Source organism: Ixodes scapularis, unplaced genomic scaffold (assembly GCF_016920785.2).
Source record: "Ixodes scapularis isolate PalLabHiFi unplaced genomic scaffold, ASM1692078v2 PGA_scaffold5__190_contigs__length_132052651, whole genome shotgun sequence".
Taxonomy (NCBI): Eukaryota; Metazoa; Arthropoda; class Arachnida; order Ixodida; family Ixodidae; genus Ixodes; species Ixodes scapularis.
The window spans coordinates 77,364,436-77,381,856 of NW_024609880.1; the positions used below are offsets into that span (position 1 = coordinate 77,364,436).

General features: G+C 45.3%; 1 protein-coding gene across 1 annotated transcript in view; it reads left to right on the forward strand.

Annotated features, from left to right (window-relative positions):
- The first annotated feature begins 221 nt into the window (after positions 1 to 221).
- The window catches only part of LOC8042659 (histone deacetylase complex subunit SAP130), a 70,355-nt gene continuing 53,155 nt past the window's right edge, over positions 222 to 17,421 (forward strand). Inside the window, exons 1-9 of the mRNA XM_029989426.3 lie at positions 222 to 362; positions 1,211 to 1,385; positions 3,089 to 3,203; positions 4,564 to 4,743; positions 7,203 to 7,312; positions 8,181 to 8,272; positions 9,413 to 9,563; positions 15,714 to 15,878; positions 16,931 to 17,023. Of these exons, the coding sequence (XP_029845286.3) occupies positions 1,212 to 1,385; positions 3,089 to 3,203; positions 4,564 to 4,743; positions 7,203 to 7,312; positions 8,181 to 8,272; positions 9,413 to 9,563; positions 15,714 to 15,878; positions 16,931 to 17,023 (1,080 nt within the window). The 5' untranslated portion in view covers positions 222 to 362; position 1,211. The remainder of the gene's footprint in view (positions 363 to 1,210; positions 1,386 to 3,088; positions 3,204 to 4,563; positions 4,744 to 7,202; positions 7,313 to 8,180; positions 8,273 to 9,412; positions 9,564 to 15,713; positions 15,879 to 16,930; positions 17,024 to 17,421) is intronic.

The following is a 17,421-nucleotide window of genomic DNA, read 5'->3' on the forward strand; positions in this document are numbered from 1 at the left end:
AAGAAATCTGTTTGAATTTTTTAATTAAAATAAGTCGCCAATATTAAACGTTTATACAATAAATAAATAAAATTTACTACACAAATAAATTAAACTTAAGTAAATTTAATAATAAAACTGACGTGAGATGATGCATGTTTGTTTGTATTTTTTTCAGCGACGGCATCAGCATTTTCAGCGCTGCCCGCCACGCTCATACAAGAGTAGAGGCATCACGCGCGCTTGTACGCAGGAAACCTGTCGTGCCACATTTTGCTCGCAGCAGGACATGCGCACAAGTACCGTAAATTCAACGGCCTATGCTGCTTCGTGGGGGCAGGAGTTTAAAATATCTACAGCTGGTGATACCACTGTACGCAAAAGTGAGTCGCAACTTTCCCTCGAAAGCTCCGATTTCGGACAGCGTGTTAACCGAGAGCCATCGTCGACCATTCGGCGTCGACCGTAACCGCCAGTGCGGTTTGAACGCATCATTCCCGGGGGAACCGATGTGCGGTGGTCCCCCCACCTCCATCGGCGAGATGCTTTCATGACCTACTATAAACACTGTTTCCCTCGGACAGTGGCGACGTAATAATCGCTGTTTTTGATCGCCGTTTTCCCTGATTTCGTCGACTTGGGCACTATCGGTTGTCTCGTTGGGGCGGCGGCGACGCGTCTTCAGGCCTCGTCGCCTGGACAGTCGAGTCCTCGATCCTTCCATCGCGGTGGTCGCAGTTTTCGGGACAGAGAAATAACCTTAGCAAACGGCGGTAAGCCGGTTTCACATCCTTGCCTGACTCTAACACCCTACTCGGGATGTGTTGAGCGACGCGGAACCCGAAATCGCGTACGAGGCGACGAACTCGTGTGCTCTCCTCACCAACGTCTCCGTACGCTTCATCGCCATAGCTGTATGGTACTACACGGTCTCGCAGCTACTTGCCAAAACGGCGTCACGGAGTTATCGTTCTTTTCGGGCACACTTAGAACCGCGACGCGTCATCGTTTTTTTATTAATTTGTTCGTTCAAACTCGGCGTTCCTTCCTACCAACCGTTTCGGAGACTTCGACGATGAGTTCGGCCCCCCCCCTCAATCCCCCCGCTTCACAGCGGACCGTCGCTCGTCCGCTTTTTTGGGTCATTCCCGATGAAAACGCGAGTGCTAGATTCTATGTTTCTTTTCGTTTTTTTTTTCGGAGGTTTTTACGAGGTGTTGTTTTCTGTCAGGATGTCTGGGGTGCAAAAGGCCCCCAGCCTGGACCTGAAGCCCCCTGACAAAGGGGGCGAGCAGCCGATGGACTTGGCGCCCCGTGCTTCGCACATTGCCAAGCCCGTCCAACAGGCGACCGCGATCGGCCCGACGTTGCGACCGCACTTGGACGCTGCTAAGTCGGCGTTTACGGTGAGCTTGCTTTTTTCTTTTTAATTTTTTACCTAAGGCGTATCAGCTGGCTTGTCAGCTGGCTCTGTGCGCATTACGATCTGCGTTGCGTTACCTTTACGCGAGTCGGCGTTGTGTTTGTGTTTTTACGTTGGTTTTCTTTAAGTTAGCTCTCTTTTGTTTTTACCGCCTGCGATCGGCGCCCCGTCACAGAAAGACAGCATTCAGTGGCGGATTGTTAGTCTTTGGTGGCCACCAGAACGCGGGTCGCATCTCGAGGTGTTTTCATTGGATAGCCATGCCGCCGGTGGAATAGCCATCAAACTTTGAATGCTGTTTGGCGTTATAAAAAGCCTCGCTTTCTTCACCTATGGGAATGTTTAGCTGCAACACCATGCATATTTGTCAATTCATATGTATACGAGACTGGTTAGGGGTATTGACATGCTTTTTCTCCGGCTATCTACTTAAAGTGGTTGTAAACCGGTTTGGTTCTAATTTTTTTGTGCCTTGTTCACTCCTCCATATGCAGTTTCCATAGTACCTCAGTCAAGGATTGTGTCAGTGTATTTTTATTTCTATCTTGTAAATGCATTGCTGAAGCAATCTTGCACTGCTCTACCCCATTACATCATGACTTGACAAACAGTGAAAGGTATGGCCTCAGTGAGTGTGTTAACAGTAACTACTAAACAGAGCATAGTGTATGAGTGTGCGATACAACAAAACAACTGATGCTATTGATTATGACACAAGCACAGAATGTTATGAATGGGTGGTAGAGGTCACAATTCTTTGAAAGAGTAAATTTACCAAGGCCTCTCATAAATGCATTAAACCGTTGAGTGTAAAGTGAACAAGTCGGTGATACCGTGAAGTGTGTCTATGAATATTTTGATACCCTTCAAAGGTTAGTTGTTTCAAGCACTAACAGAGCGAATTGCTGTGACCAATCTATTTCGTGCCTGTCATACCCAGATTTAAAAATATAGCATTCTTGGATTGACTCGTTGAAATGGGAAGCTTTGTCAAACCTGTCGAAGCTGTTTTGTTTTGCAGCACGAGTACAGAGCACCTCTATGTATGCGATTGCCACACCACTGTTTGATAAATGGCACACTAATCCATTTTCAGATGAGACAGTATGCATGAGCAAACCCTTCCCAAAACACAAACTGAGGTTTTGGCTTTTCATTCCAATTGTTTTAACTTGCTTGGCAAAGTGCATTTCAATTAAAAAAAGCAGCGGTCTTGTGCGTCCCCTTGTTTTGAGAACTCTTCTGTCAATGCAACTATTTTGCTTGGGCAAGCAACGACACAGAGTGCCAAGAAGCAACTCGAGCTCCAAGAAAAAGTATGTGCATGTGGAGCATGGTTCAAGTATCAATATTTGTTAGGTTTCCTGTTCATTTAGTGAACGGAGCGGAGAACCAAACTCTTGTGCTTTGGAGTATGGACCTAACGTGACCATCAATGGCACCAAATTGGGTTCTTTAGCTTCCACCTTTTAAAATGCTATGCTGAAATGGAGTATAGTGACCACTATGGGAACCGATATGTCCAACACTCGGTAAAGAAGATGCCTCGAGTCATGACATTGTTTGTAACAAACCTGCATGACTGGGTCTGCATCACAGGCAATGTTCAGAGTGTCCCAAGCTGCAAGCTGCACTCTAAATCTTCATCGTTGTGTTTAAGTACACATTTTTTTATTTATTTTGCAGACGCTCGGTCAAAGGGTGTCATCATCTCCGAGACCTGTCATACAACTTCCCCTAACCGTGGCTTCTACTGGTGGCGTCAACACTTCCGTCACCCAACCTTACACCATCAAATCTGGTGCGTCATTTTGCTGTACATAATATGCTAGGAGTTGCAAAGAGAGAAGGGGTCGTTCTCTCGCGGCGTGTGTGCTTAGCCTTTTTGGTGTGCAGAACTGGTGGGGGAAAAAATTATTTTTTCGATTTCTGTTGTTTGGCTTAATATTTTGGGTATCATATAAAAGTGAGGGGAGTGCTGTTCCATCTGCTCTAAATTGTGCTATGAACGAAAGTCTGCTACATCTTGTGCCAGAATGCCATTTTTGCTAAGAATTGCACCAAACCTGCGCCAACATGAGCAAAGTAAAAACATAAAAATATTTATTATTGGTCAACTTCATTATTGAGAGAACTAGGAAGAAGGGAGAATGGTACAAATATATATTTCACAGCGTCTCTGCTTACCTACTTACAGTATAGTTTGTCTTATCATACTTGGGTCAGAACACAGTCGAAGACTCTAGAACATACAACTACGAACACGCACACTAAAAGCATGTCACAGGGCATTTGCTGTACTTGATTGTTTTAGTTGATGAAAGAATACAACACAGGAAGATGGATGAATGTCATGATGTTGCACTTTGTTGCTGTTTGGTTGGTCCCCTTGACTCATAACGTCGGCTGCGCTTTTAATTAAGGTGAAAAAAGGTTCAGAGATTGCTCGTCAACTGCGCTGGCTGGTTAATCGCCGACATCGTCTAAATTTTCAGACGATGTCGGTGATGTCGGGAGCGAAAAGTCACGAGAAAACATTGCAAAAACACTTAGGTGACGCTTAAGCTTCGTCTTTAAAAGTGGGACACGATAGTGTTATCGTGTCTTGTTTGCAAAGCCTTCTCATATAAACACGTGCTCATTATCAAGCCGTGCAAGTGTGTGCATGGTAGTGTCACGTGACGTCGCATGTGGCTGTGACGTCGTGACCCTATCGACCTGCTAGCTCTGGCGGGAGAATTTTGTGCTAAATATGGCAGGAAAAGTTTCTGCCATATTTGTAACCGACTTCTTTATAACCGCTTTCGACAGTATAATACTCTCCGAAGTTCTTCTTATCCTGGTTACTGGGTACCCACGAGCCCTTGGAAATCTAGAACATTCCAGAAGTTCACTCGAAAAGGCACCACATTTGTCATTCTCAAAATTTGCACATCTTGTCATAATGAAAAATCGTGAAAAAGAAATTAATTTATGGTCCACACACATACGTATATAGTTTGCACCACATAAAATTTCGGCTTGTAAACATCTAGATTTTGAAAAGTAGAGTACTCCGCTTGTCCACCATTGTTTTGGAAAAAAACCCCTTACTTAAACGACAGTGCACATTGTTTCGGTGTGTCGTTTCTAAACGGTGTCGACGACGGCGGCGCCCACAGGTCCGGCAGTGTCGCAGCTGTCTACGCTCCGGCACATGGTGTCGTCGTCGACGGGGGGCATCACGCTCAATGCCAACACGATGGCCTCCCCCATGGCGTCCATCATCCGAGGCAGCACCATCACCACCACCCAGATCGGACACACCGTCTCTCACCAGTACTCCTCGCACGTGCCACGCGGTGAGTCTTTTCTAGGGGAAATCGAGCTGCGGGGCAGCGGTCGATTTTGGAACGCTTGCCTTCGAGCAACTTTGCTTTTGCTGAAGTTACAAGTATTGCCATCTGCCACACTTCCGCGAAGCAAAAGGCTTCTTTTTGTCTGCTCCTAATCCTGAACTGCGAGCATAGCAAAGGGAGTTGTACCAACGCCTCTTAGTTAAAGGAGCTGTGCAACAATTTCAGTGCCTTGCTTAAATAATTTGGGAGTTGGTGTCTTGACCTTTCTGAAATAAAGAACAAAAAACTGCTTTTGCCTGCCTGTTCTAGTTTTTATTTTGAAAATTTACAAAGATTGAGGTTTTTAGCACCTCTCAACTCCTTCACTGTCTTCCGAGTCATGTGCGGTGTGACGTGAATGGGGGACGCGCGGGGTTCCGGTGAAGCTTTCTTTTTAGGGCCATCAGTGAGCAGCGAAAACTCACCCACTCGCGACCACGTGACCACGTGGTTGTGCGGCACGATCGACATGGCGAAAGGAGGAAAGTCTCGTCCAAGTCTGGCCGTCCCCGTTCGGCTCTGCCCCCGTCCCCCTCCGGCTTCTGGCGGCTGTTCGCGGTAGCACATAGAGCTGACGGTTTTGTACCTCGGATAGATGGCGCCGCTTAAACTCCATTTAATAAAAGTTTTGTCGATGATACCAGGTTTTTGACGCATTTATATTTATGTTGGAATGACAAGATTTATAGAAAAATTACCTTTTAGCAGGTATTTGCACAACTTCCTTTATTTTTACAAGTCCCCCATTGACTTCATGCCGCAGAGTTCTCGTGGTCGCCGCTCGCGGCTGCAGGTCGGGAAATATTCTAATTTTTGCCTCGCGATTACGCGGTAGAATCGCAACATTTCGAAAGAAGATGTGTTTTCTGTCCTTTGTAGCATGATAAACAATGCAGTGATGTGATTGCTGCGCCATTTGTGGCAAACTGTGCCAAAGTGCTTACCGTGCTGCACCCTGCTACATTTGACCAAAATGTGAGGAATTTGCACCAACACTGCACTAGAACTTAAGCTCACTTAAATAATACTGAAAATATAGCAGCTGCAGGCCTTGCTACCGGGCCGGATCGTTAGGGTAGGCTCGTGCGGGTTTTCAGGACTTTCGATAGTCGCCTCAAAGAACGTACTACTATTAGATTTGATTTCGCACCAAGCACTGACAGTACTCGGAAGTTTCGCTATAAGTCTTGTGGTTTGTTCTGGTGGGTTAGTTAGCTTTGTTAAATGCGCTTTTCACCGCATACTGGTGTACTCCAGTGAGGCGACAATCGCGAACTGGGCGTCGCAATGTTGCGTGTCTTGCTTCGCCGCAGCGCACCCGCGTGCTAAGGGGAAAGGTACTCCTCCAGTGCGAGACATAGTGCAAGAATGGACTCTTTTGTAGGTTTATTAATGCGAAAGGGCATTTTTTTATGCTTTTGTTTTTTGTCTGAATTAAGAATTGCGGTTTTGTTACAACACCCCCTAGAGCTTGAAGGACACATAAATCTAGGCGCTCAAAATGACTGTATTTTAACATTTGTTCAGTGGGATTTCGTACCTAAAATAATCATTCATGGCAGTTTGCGCTGTTCTTCATCAGTCTTCTTCTTGTTACCGTGTCTGGTGCTTCCACATGCAGCTAAACAGCTAGTGTTTGTTCTCCTAATATTTGCCATCTGCTCCTCACATTTGCAGTGATATAAAGGAAAATAAAGTGTGTGGTTATGCTCCAAAAGCTCTTTTTGCTTCTCCAAAATGAGCTTTTGGCTGCTCCAATAGCTGCTCCAAAATGACTACGACCAATCACATCACTGATAATGTCAAAAGTAGAAGATGCAAATTCTTTCAAGGTTAAAATCGTTGCACAGCTCCTTTAACGAGTAAAAGTAACTGTGTCGTGCACTTGTTTAGACATGGGGAAGCTAGTCAGTCCTATTGGGCGTCTGATGTTGCTGCTGTAGACGATAAATCTTGCCAGTGCAGTACCACTGTTAGTGTAAGGTCTTTAATAGGCACCACACAGTTGGGACACATGACTGTGCTGCCGGTACGATGCTCATCCAGATTGAAACGGGTGGGATATGTAACTGGACCCAGGATTCGTGGGTTCTTCAGGGTGAGCTTTTGCTCCACAAGCCGTAGCGTGCTAACGCGCTCGCCCATTGATCCTTCCTAGTTAACGAGGCCGTAGTACTGCGTTTTCTGTCACCTATCCAGCGGGGGGCACACATTGTACACGAGCTCCGCGTCAGTGTTCGGCGGGAATTAGTGTCCTCGCTGATTAAGGAGGAGTCCTAGCCGAACACTGACATGGCACCACTCACGTGCTGGCCGTTAGGAGGTTGGGGGGGAAGAAGACGGGGGGAGAGTGATGGAAGGTGAGGTAGTGGAGAGAAGGAAGAGGCTTTCCACCAGTGCTTAACTCCCCGTGTCGCCGACAGGACCTGCGGCTGTGGCAAGCATCAACACAGCCCCCAAGTCGGCGCTCGCCACTCCCATGCTGCGGTCATCCATGGGCCAGGTGACAACCACTTCCCACATTCCTGTCGGGGTAAGCGCTGCTGCCTTCCCGTCCAGTCCTTGCGCCTCTGCTCGCGTTGTTGGTTGTGGGACATGACAACTTTGACCCTTAAGAGAGCGGTAGCATTTCGCAGTTTGACCATTCGGGGGCAGATTTACCAACGGGCAGTGTAGGCAGCAGAATTTCAGGGGCAACAGCTTTTGGAGGGTCTGCACCACTAGAGTGGCGCAGACCCTTTGGAAGCCAACCATGTGCACACAGCATGACGAAGGCGAGGCTTAAAATCTAAGCCTTTTTCAGGAAAGTAGCACGCCGAAATATATGTGCACGTGTGTCTCCGACAACCCAGGGGTGCGTTTTTAAAGACTACCGGCACGGCAAAAGGCCCTGCGCTAATGCGATGCTAACGACGAGGGACTTTCGAGATTTTCAGAAAGTGACGGGTGGGTAGTTTGATTCAAGTGGTGTCTACCCGGTAGGGACACTCGGAAAGAAGATGCTTTTGTTCGCATTATCGCGGTGGCCAAAGTGGCAGTCCGTCGAAACTAGGCTGTTTGGTGGGTACCCAGAATGGACCAATCGTGCAGCGCCACAAGTGCACCCTCACAGCTGAACTAATCGCACGCAGAAGAAACCGCAGGAGCATTCGCTGTGCCCAATAGGTTTAACCCGGGATAGCAGATGCACGAAGACAACGAGCGCCGTGATGACACTTTCGGCACCACACAATCGGCTCCGACGTATTGCGGCGTCGGCTGCAGTCTGACTTTGAGCGAAACGGAGAATGGCCTATGACGGTTCATATTTTGTGGGTTTACGAGCGTGGTTTCCAGCATGCTGATTCCGTTTTGTGCATCTTCTTTTTCCTGCGTACTTGCATGTCCGTCGGCAACTCCAGGCCCGATCGTCCGGTCTGGTGCCGGCAAGGACCTCCTTCACTCCTGTGCCCCGTTCTGCGCTCTCCATGGCCCAAGTCATGGACTTGCAGAAGTGAGTCCCAACGCTGTGCTCGAAAAAGCAGCCAAGCGACACGCGCGAGCGAAACGCGGAAGAAGAAGCGGCGCTTGTTTCTTTTCAACCGTGCGGCACGGTGCACATGAGTGTTTTTTTTTCTGGAAGTTGCTTTACAACTATGATGTTCCATGTTTTCGGTGTGTACCGATAAACCCCAAAGAGTAACCCCCGGGGCCGGTCTTATCAAAATTGGGGGGAAAGCTGAAAAACATATAATTGAAGCTGTCCTTCAATAAGGCAAACACGAATTAGGCACTAAGAAACCTATATCTACAGGGTGTCACAAAAGAAAATTTACACGGTCTTTTTTACCGCAAAAATAAACTAGGCATCGCCGAACTCTCATTCTCCACCCAAAGGTAGAGCTAGAGGTCACAACCAGATGCCAAAGTTTCAGCCTGATCCGATAACTTAATCAAAAGTTATAAGTGGTTTTCTGAAAATTTCAATGGAAAAATTGCGGCCGACGGAGTTTTCAAACACATGGGGCTCTATGGCACCAGAAACCGAAAACGGGCAAAAATGGACTCCATTTTCCCATTGACATTTTCAGAAAATCACTTATAACTTTTGATTAAGTTATCGGATTGGGCTGAAACTTTGGCATCTGGTTGTGACCTCTAGCTCTGCCTTTGGGCAGAGAATGAGCGTTCGGCGATGCCTAGTTTATTTTTGCGGTAAAAAAGACTGTACATTTTTTTTTGTGACACATTGTACATCCTCTTTTTGTGTTGACTTAAAACACAGCCCACACTAGCCTGCTCACTAGACTTTTTTTTTTTCTGGATTTATTTGCATTGTTTACTTCTTTTTATCGGTACCGGGATGTTGTTCCCCGGAAATTAGGGAATCCCATGCTCATATTCTTTTTTTTGTTCCCGACAAACGTCAGATTTAAAGAAAAATAAATCTCAAAAGCATGGAACCCCCCACCATCCATTCCCATTTTTTTTTTTTTTTTTGTGTGCTCTGAAGGCAGCCATTGGTAGTTCTTTTCTGTTGGAACCTGTTTATTGTACTAGTATTTCCTATCATTTCTTGCTTTACATTATACGCCTTCTATGGGATTAGGTCTCCAAGCTTACGGACTCTTTCGTGCATTTTCATTCACCTCAGGTCCGGCTCTCATGGTGGCGGCCCGGTTCAAATCGGGTTGTCTTCGGGCAGGCCGCTGGAACCTCTGCCAAGAAGTACTCTGGGTCACTTGCCTGTTGCCATCAGCAAGCCGCTGCACATGACTCAGCCAATTGTGCACAGCTTGCATCAGGTACCGGACTGAGTCTTTGACTTTTCGTAGAACTTCTATGTATTACTTTTTGTTTACACGAGCATCAGCTTTAAAATTCCTCCGCACACCGAGGGATTCGAGCCGGTGTTAGATTGTGTGCGAGGGTTTGGCCTAATTTAAGCAGTGTACACTGTGCGGCACTGTTAGCGTGAAGATGGCAATGGTGGTTGTCTAAATTTTACTTTGAAAGGGCATAAAATTTTACTGCTTAGGTTGGTGCCCTAAATTGGTACCTTTTATTACACTAGTGGTTTTGATGACAGCCCTTTGGTACTATGAGTAAAAACCTTGATAATTGACGATGGCTCGTTCACGCTAACAGTGTCCAGCAGTGCACATTTGTGAGATTCATATATATATGTTTCAGAATATCAGATGGAAGTTCAGTGGCCGACTACCATATTAATCTTTTGGAGATCCCCGATTTCAGTCTGAACCTTGCTTCAAGCAGGTCTTTCTTCCAACCCCGATTGCAGAAAGCACCGTTCTAAGGAATCGTGCTTTCGGCATATAATGTTGACAATGGGAGGCTGGAGAAAAACTCTGTGCACATCTCCTAAAGCATCAAACAGAACTAATGTTGCTAAAAGCAAAAGAAAACAAAACATAAATGAGTTTGTATGGTGTTGTCTAAGCACTTTTCTCACAAACTGTGAGTGCATTGCCGAGCAGCTGGACAGAAACTCTGCGCACCTGTTTCAAAGCATTGAACACATCTAATGTTGCTGGCTAGAAAAAAAAAAGAGTTAATGACAGTTTGTTTGCCATTGTTCAAGCACTTCTTCACAAAGTAGAAGTGCATTGCTGAGGCTGGGCAGAAACTCTGGAGCTGTGATGTTCAAAGTAGCACTGTAACACTTTGACGGCATTTCTCACTGCGCAGTCCGGCACTGAAATGGGATCAGGATCGCACCCCATGTCGTCATCACTTGACTGGTCTTCATCCTGAACTCAACAATCAGTTCAAGTCTTTCCTCACGACATGTTGCAATGTTTGCATCCAGCGTTTCATAGTCCTCTCGAGTGAAAGAAGTGGATTGGATAACCTGACTGAAAAGGGTGTCAGCCTCAGCAGGCCAGCGGCTACAGACATCTCTATCGACTGCTGCACTTTCTCCGAAACAGTCTTAAAGACAAGACCATGCCGCTTTTTGAAACAACTCGGCCAACCCTCACTTACCCTGAAGTTCTCGATCCCCATTTGAGAGAAAATCTTTCGGGTCTTCTCCTCCAAGAGGGGTCCGTTGATCGGCAAATTGGCACTGCGTGCACACTTGAACCAGAGTAGAAGCACATCCTCAATTTTACTGTACGCCGTCGTCCGCATCCGCATACGATCCTTCGTGAAGCTCCCATGCTCGATGGCGTCTTCAATCTTTCCTTTGTTCTTCAATATCCTCGACAGTGTGGACTTGGGGATCCCAAATTTCTGGTCAATTTCAGTCTTTGTAAGTTAATTGCGATCAAGTTCTTGAATTATCATGACTTTCGTTGCGAGCGAAAGTGCGTTGTGCTGTCGTTTCTTGGTGGTTTCCATTGCGGATCTACGACTAGCGCGATTAGATATGACGACATCGTTTACGCGGGAACATGTGCTACCGTTTGATTGGCTTGGCTAGACTATGGTGGCTTGGCTATTGCTCTTCTTCATAGTTGCAAGACTGCCCCGGCTATTTTAAACGTTTATAGTTTTCGTTCAGTTTATTTTCATTTAACCGAAGTAAGAAAAAAAAGTGTTCCGGTTAGCCGAACATTTTTATCACTTTTGGTCTCTTATGTATTTACATAAGAGACCAACCAGAGGTGCCTACATAGTTTCGTTTATGCATATTTTTCGTTTAACCGAGTTTCGTTTAATGGGAGTCCACTGTATATGCATTTCATGTTCAATGAAAAAGAAATGGAGACAAAAGGGATGAGTCGATACCCTTAAAGGGGTGATGCAACGATTTTTGTATTTCGCTCAAATGGCGCTTAGAACGGATCCCTGACGTTAATGACCTATGAAACACCCGTTCGTATTTCACCCCACGCAATAGTAGTCCCAGAAAAAATTTAAAGAAAAACGAGCAGCGTTCACCCCCTCAACTCGTAGCCAGAACAAGCGGCCACGTGATCTTGAGCCGATTATATGCCGCCAATGTTGATTATAGCCACGCGCTGGGGTTGGCAAAGCACAGGACACGCGCTGAGTTTCAGACATTGTTATGGTTCGGCTGTTGTCGTCATTGCAGCGATTGGACACAGAACACTACCCGAATGCTTCTCGAGCTATCGATTATCACGAGCCCAAATCGAGTGTCCACGCCATGCTCTGGTCCAATCTATGAGCCGCATTCAAATATCGTCACTGGGCGGTATTGCTACCGCCCAGCTACGTCATCAGGTTTTGCGAAGGAGAGATTGAATGAAAACACTCGGTTTTGTCCTCGAAATTACAGCGCAACAAGGGAGTTTCTTGGTCAGTGGCGTTGCGTGCGAGTATCCTTGAGTCCCACTAGTGCCAGTAAGGTCGTGTAAAGTGAAAAACATTCCAATTGAATATCGTTGCACCGCCCCTTTAAGTTAAGTGTCATCATCATTCATTCGTCATTTATTAAAACCATGAAAGCCCTTACGGGAATTACACAAGGTGGGGGTACAGGCTAGGAAAAATTGTTATATAAAGCAAAAAACAGAAAAAATAAAAATACAAACACCCTCAGGGAAAGAACAGCTACCGTGAGGTTCCGAGAGAACGGCTGCCCCCGAGAGATCACCCATCCCGTTTTTCTGGCTAAATATCTGTAACATAAAAAATTCTGAAACATTGCCCACCCCCCGATTCCCGTCTGACGTCATGCAATGTCCGATGGGAATTGCATCCGTCGTGCGATCTGCTGTACCGGTACGTCTGATAAGCGAGCTCGTAGCGGGTTCCTGTGTTTTTGTCCGCAATCTGCACGTGTGTTTGTCCGATACGCGAGTTCATAGCGCATTTCCGCGGTTTTGCCCACGATCTGTGTGCGCAATATCAGTTTTCATGATAGGCAAGTTTTTGGCGGGTTCCCGCATATTTATAGCACTATAAAACTTGAATCTGCTACGTCCTCAACTTACAGTATTCATTTCCGTGAGATGCGAGTTCTTGGCGGGTTTCCGCAGGTCCTTCGCACGGTAAAATGCGAATCTGCTGCGACCGCAACCTGTGGTGTCCTTTCCTGTGACACAGGAGATCGTAGCGAATTCCCGTGTGTTTATCGCATCTTAAAATGCGAATTTGCGGTGTCCGCGATCTGGAGCATCGCTTCCTGTGTCACGGGGTTTGTAGCGGGTGCCCCGGTGTTTATCATTAATTTTTGATTAAGTTTTTCTGTGGCATCCCCAAAGATAGCCCACCCCATGTTTTTCACCATTTATCTCTTCATTTTGGGTATGCATTCTTTTGGAACTTCATGGTAATTAAAAAGAGAAAAAAGTACACAATTAGAACATTTCTACAAACACAAATCGAGTTTGCCATTTTTGCAACTGCAAATGGGTGGTTAGTTGGGATATGAATGTGTTATGATCTGTCTGAGTCATGATACTGTTAAACAGGTTATTCCAGTCTGTTATCGTTAATGGCAAGGTGGAGTTATAAACGAGACTGATGAAGCGAAAATTGAATAGGCTTTACAGACATTACCAATGCAAAGAAATATGTGAGTGGGTTTGAATAACATTGGAGTTCTGATATCATAGTTATGATAGTAAATCTTGCGAAAAAGGAACAGGTGTGACAATGTTCTTCTAGATGAGAGCAGATCAAAGTTAGATTTCATTCTTAATGAGGTAATGCCGGTGTCTCGTGAGTAATCCAAAAATATGAATCTGCACAATTTCGAAGTGCCTCTATGTTTGTTACCAATAAATATTGCCAAGGGGACCAGATGGATGACTCATATTCAATTTGTGATCCTGCGAGTGTAGTGTAGACTGGTTGTTTTTACCGATGATGGTGCAAGTTTTAGATTCCATCGAAGATAGCCAAAAGAGTGGTTAGCGTTACACAGGATGTGCGTTATATGCGTGCTCCATGAGAGGTCGTCGGATAAATGAATGCTATGATACTTGCAAGGTGGACTCTTGGTAGTTACCTGACTGCACATTGTGCAAGTAAAAGGGAGAGGATTATGAGCACATGGGAAGGAAACGAGTTGCGTTTTAGAGGAGTTCATTGTCATTTTCCATTTTTTACACCAGTCGGCTATCAGGTTAAGGTCGGTTTGTAAGGTTATGTTATCATCCAGGTTTACTCGGTTTTCAGCAAAGAGTTGAATACAGGATGTTATTTGATCAGGGAGATCAGGGAGGGTGGTGGTGGTGGTGGTGGTGGTGTTGCTTACGTCAGGCAAACACCACCACCACCACCACCACCACCAGAAAAATCATTAACAAATATTAAAAAAAAAAAGCAGGAGTTTAAGAACATTGCCCCGGGGGAGTCCGGACGCTACGGGAGAAAGAGATGACGAGTAGTTTGTAATTACAGTATGTTGAGTACGATTGGATAAAAATTGTCTGATCCATGATGTCTTGGATGGATGAATAGGGAGTTGGTTTAGTTTGAACATGAGTAAACAATGGGATAATTTATTGAATTCTTTAAAAAAATCGATGAATATGGTATGAGTCTGTACGTTATTATCGATGTTGCTTTGTATTTCATGAACAAGTTGAACTAGTTGTGTTTCGCAAGAATATTATTGTCTGAACCCATGCTGGTTTGAAAAAAGGATATGGTTATTTTCGAGATGCTTCGTGACATTTGAATATACCGTATTATATGCTCAAGAAGCATGCATGGGACACTGGTTAGAGATAGAGAGATAGGACGATAGTTTTATGGTGAAGTTCATTCGCCTGATTTGTGTATAATGTGCCAATTTTCCAGTCTGTAGGTAGTTCACCAGAACAGAACGATTGCTGGATATAATTAGCAAAAAACTGACTGAGTGTGATTTGGTGTTTTTCAGTAATTTAGAGTTAATCTTGTCGTCCCCAAAACTGGAAGAGTGCTGTAACCTTTCTATTGAGCTTATTATTTCAATGGCAGCCATGGGAGGGTGATGCAAGGTGTTAAGGTGAGGCATGGTACTCTGGTCATCCGTCGTAAAGACTGAGGTAAAATAATTGTTAAGACTGTTGGCACTTTGTTTGTTTGATAACGACAACTGATTCATCACTCATTAGTTGTACAGGCTTCGAAGTTTTGGGATTAATTACCTTCCAGAACTTTTAGGTTTATTGCGAAGAATGTTTACTAGGTAAGTCAATGTTAAAAAATTTTGACTTTTCCTCTCTAATGGAATTTTTATACGTATTAGCAATCGTATTGTACTGTTCCCAGGCGAGATCATTGGTCATCTGTTTAGCACGGCCAAACAGTCTTCTCTTTCTTCTGTTAAGTCGGTGAGGCAGTTTTGTACACCAGGGATTTGATTTATCACATGCTATTCTATTTGTTGCAATGTGAGTGTCAGCAAGGTGCGAGAGTTTATTTCTGAAGAGAATCCAGTTTTTATTGATCGTTCTGCCTTCATATCCACACCGAAAACTAAAAATAAATATTTCAGGCTCATTGTTAATGGTGAAATAGGTAATTAGCTTCATTATAGTCTTTAATCATTTTAAAATATGGTGTCTCTGCTCAGCCTCCAATTCAATTCTGAAATGAATGACGTCATGGTCACTAATAGGTGGGTGATATGTCATATACTTTACAAATATGTCAGTGGTGAGACACAGATCTTGAACATGACTTGTTCTATGGGTTCATCTGGTAGGTTGGGTAATCATTTGTGATAGATTAAATGTAATGTCTTTAAGTGCTCCTGAAGTGTCATCCTAGAACGGGGACACTCACAACCTTACTATTGCTACTGATAACTGCGAAGGTGCCGTGGCCTGAATTGGTCTACAGTTCCTCTGTCGGAGTCCTCTGTCAGTTTTATTTAATTTGAGTTTAATATATCAGACAAATGCAAACATACATTGCTGCCCTCTTAACACCGCTGTGGAGTTACCGTTGAGTAGTCGCGTAGTTCAGTATCGAGTGGTCTGCAATCAGACGTGGGACCTCTCTGAGACCAGCGATGCTGTCCTCAGGTGACAGACAAAGGGTTCAAGTGTGGAGCCTCGCCTGCCACCGTCCAGTACACCACGATGCCCGGGCTCTCTGCCGGGATCACCACTCACTCGCCCGTAGTCACTTCCGCCACATCACCGCTGACAACAAGTTGTGGGCCCACCGTCCTGTCGGCTCATCAGCAGGTATCGATCAGTCTGCCAAGGCATTTGATTCCTCTTTGAGGCATTCAGTTTGGGAAGGCTGTCAGCGCTGCTGCGCGGGAATGCTGCTTATTTTAGCACATACATCTATACTTAATTGCCTGGCATCCTCGTCAGCCAGTGGGTATCACGGTAAGAGGGGATGTACAAAGTTATGCGATAAGAACAGTGAATAACAAGTTAAAACGAGATAAACAGTTATACTCGGAAGAGCAACATGATTTGGTTAAAAAATGAGCGAACAGTGGGAAGCCATACCGATTAATCGGGCAGCATGTCCCAATCATGAATGGTCCTGGGGAGAAAAGTTAGTATTTTAGTGTGTCAGTCCTCGTAGAAAGTTTTGCTAGCCTTTTTATAATTATTAAATAGAAACATAGTCGGGTTCCAGAATGTATATTTAGATTTTGCCAAAAATGAACTCAAAGCAACAATTATGTTGCGTGAGTATTTCTGTGACCATAAGGGCTCGTTCATGGGGAGAAGAATGTAATCGGTTCGTGGCACACAATAAAGTTGCGCTTCTTGCTTGCTCAGCTGGTAGTACAGTATAAACTCGTTACAAGAGACATTTGGGTATAACATACTACTTTCTGAAGTTTAGTTAGTTTTCCTATCTGTACCATTGGTTCAATTTCGTATCTGCATACAGCATACTCCTTTTACAACAGACTGAAATTATGGTCTCTGTCAAGGTCTGTTATGACCAGTTTAGACTGTAGTGGGAAATTGCTGGAGATTGGACAAACATGGAAGTGAGCACGGGTCAAACCCTCCCTTTGGATACACCTTGAGCATAGAATGCCCGTGCACTCACAAGTTGTCAGGAGGTTTTCGGAATACTCTATATACGTACCGTGAGAGAGCTGAAAGCCACGGTTGGGCAGGGTTGGCACAAAGAAGAACTTGGGGGGGGGGGTGCCAAAAGGGTATGCGCGTACATGTAGACAGTTTGAGCGACCTCGAACGGGGCACGACTTCGAACGAAAGTTGGCGAGTCCCTACAAGGAACGCCGTCTGTCCCTGCTTGCCAGGTGGTACAGCCTGCCGCACCTGTTCGAAGCAACCTCGCGACCATGTCTCTGGTGACCTTGGCTCCCACGGTTGTGGCCCAGTCGGCACCGCAGGTGAGGAGCAGCGCCCCGCGGCGCACGAAAAGCGGGATGAAAAGCCTCCGACGTCGCGCTCCACGCTTTTCGCTCTTGCCTCCACCTCTCCTCCTCCCTCGCCGACCTCCTCCTCTTTGAGCAGACTGGCGCCATCTATTAGGTAGCCGTGGTACATTTGTCATTTCCGTATATTTTCTTTTTTTCGTTTTTGTGCGGCATTCTTTTTTTAGAAAAATTTTTTGACAATGTCAGAAATTACTATCTATCGTAGATGGCATGTACGTTTGATCTTTCATATACCGCAAGACCTTCGCTCCAGCAAAATGTAGTTCCAGGTCGCCTCGTAGACGACGCCAGTGTGTCAGCACAGCGTGTTCTCTCGTCGTAAGAGATTGCGAGAGCTCGGTCGTAAGTGA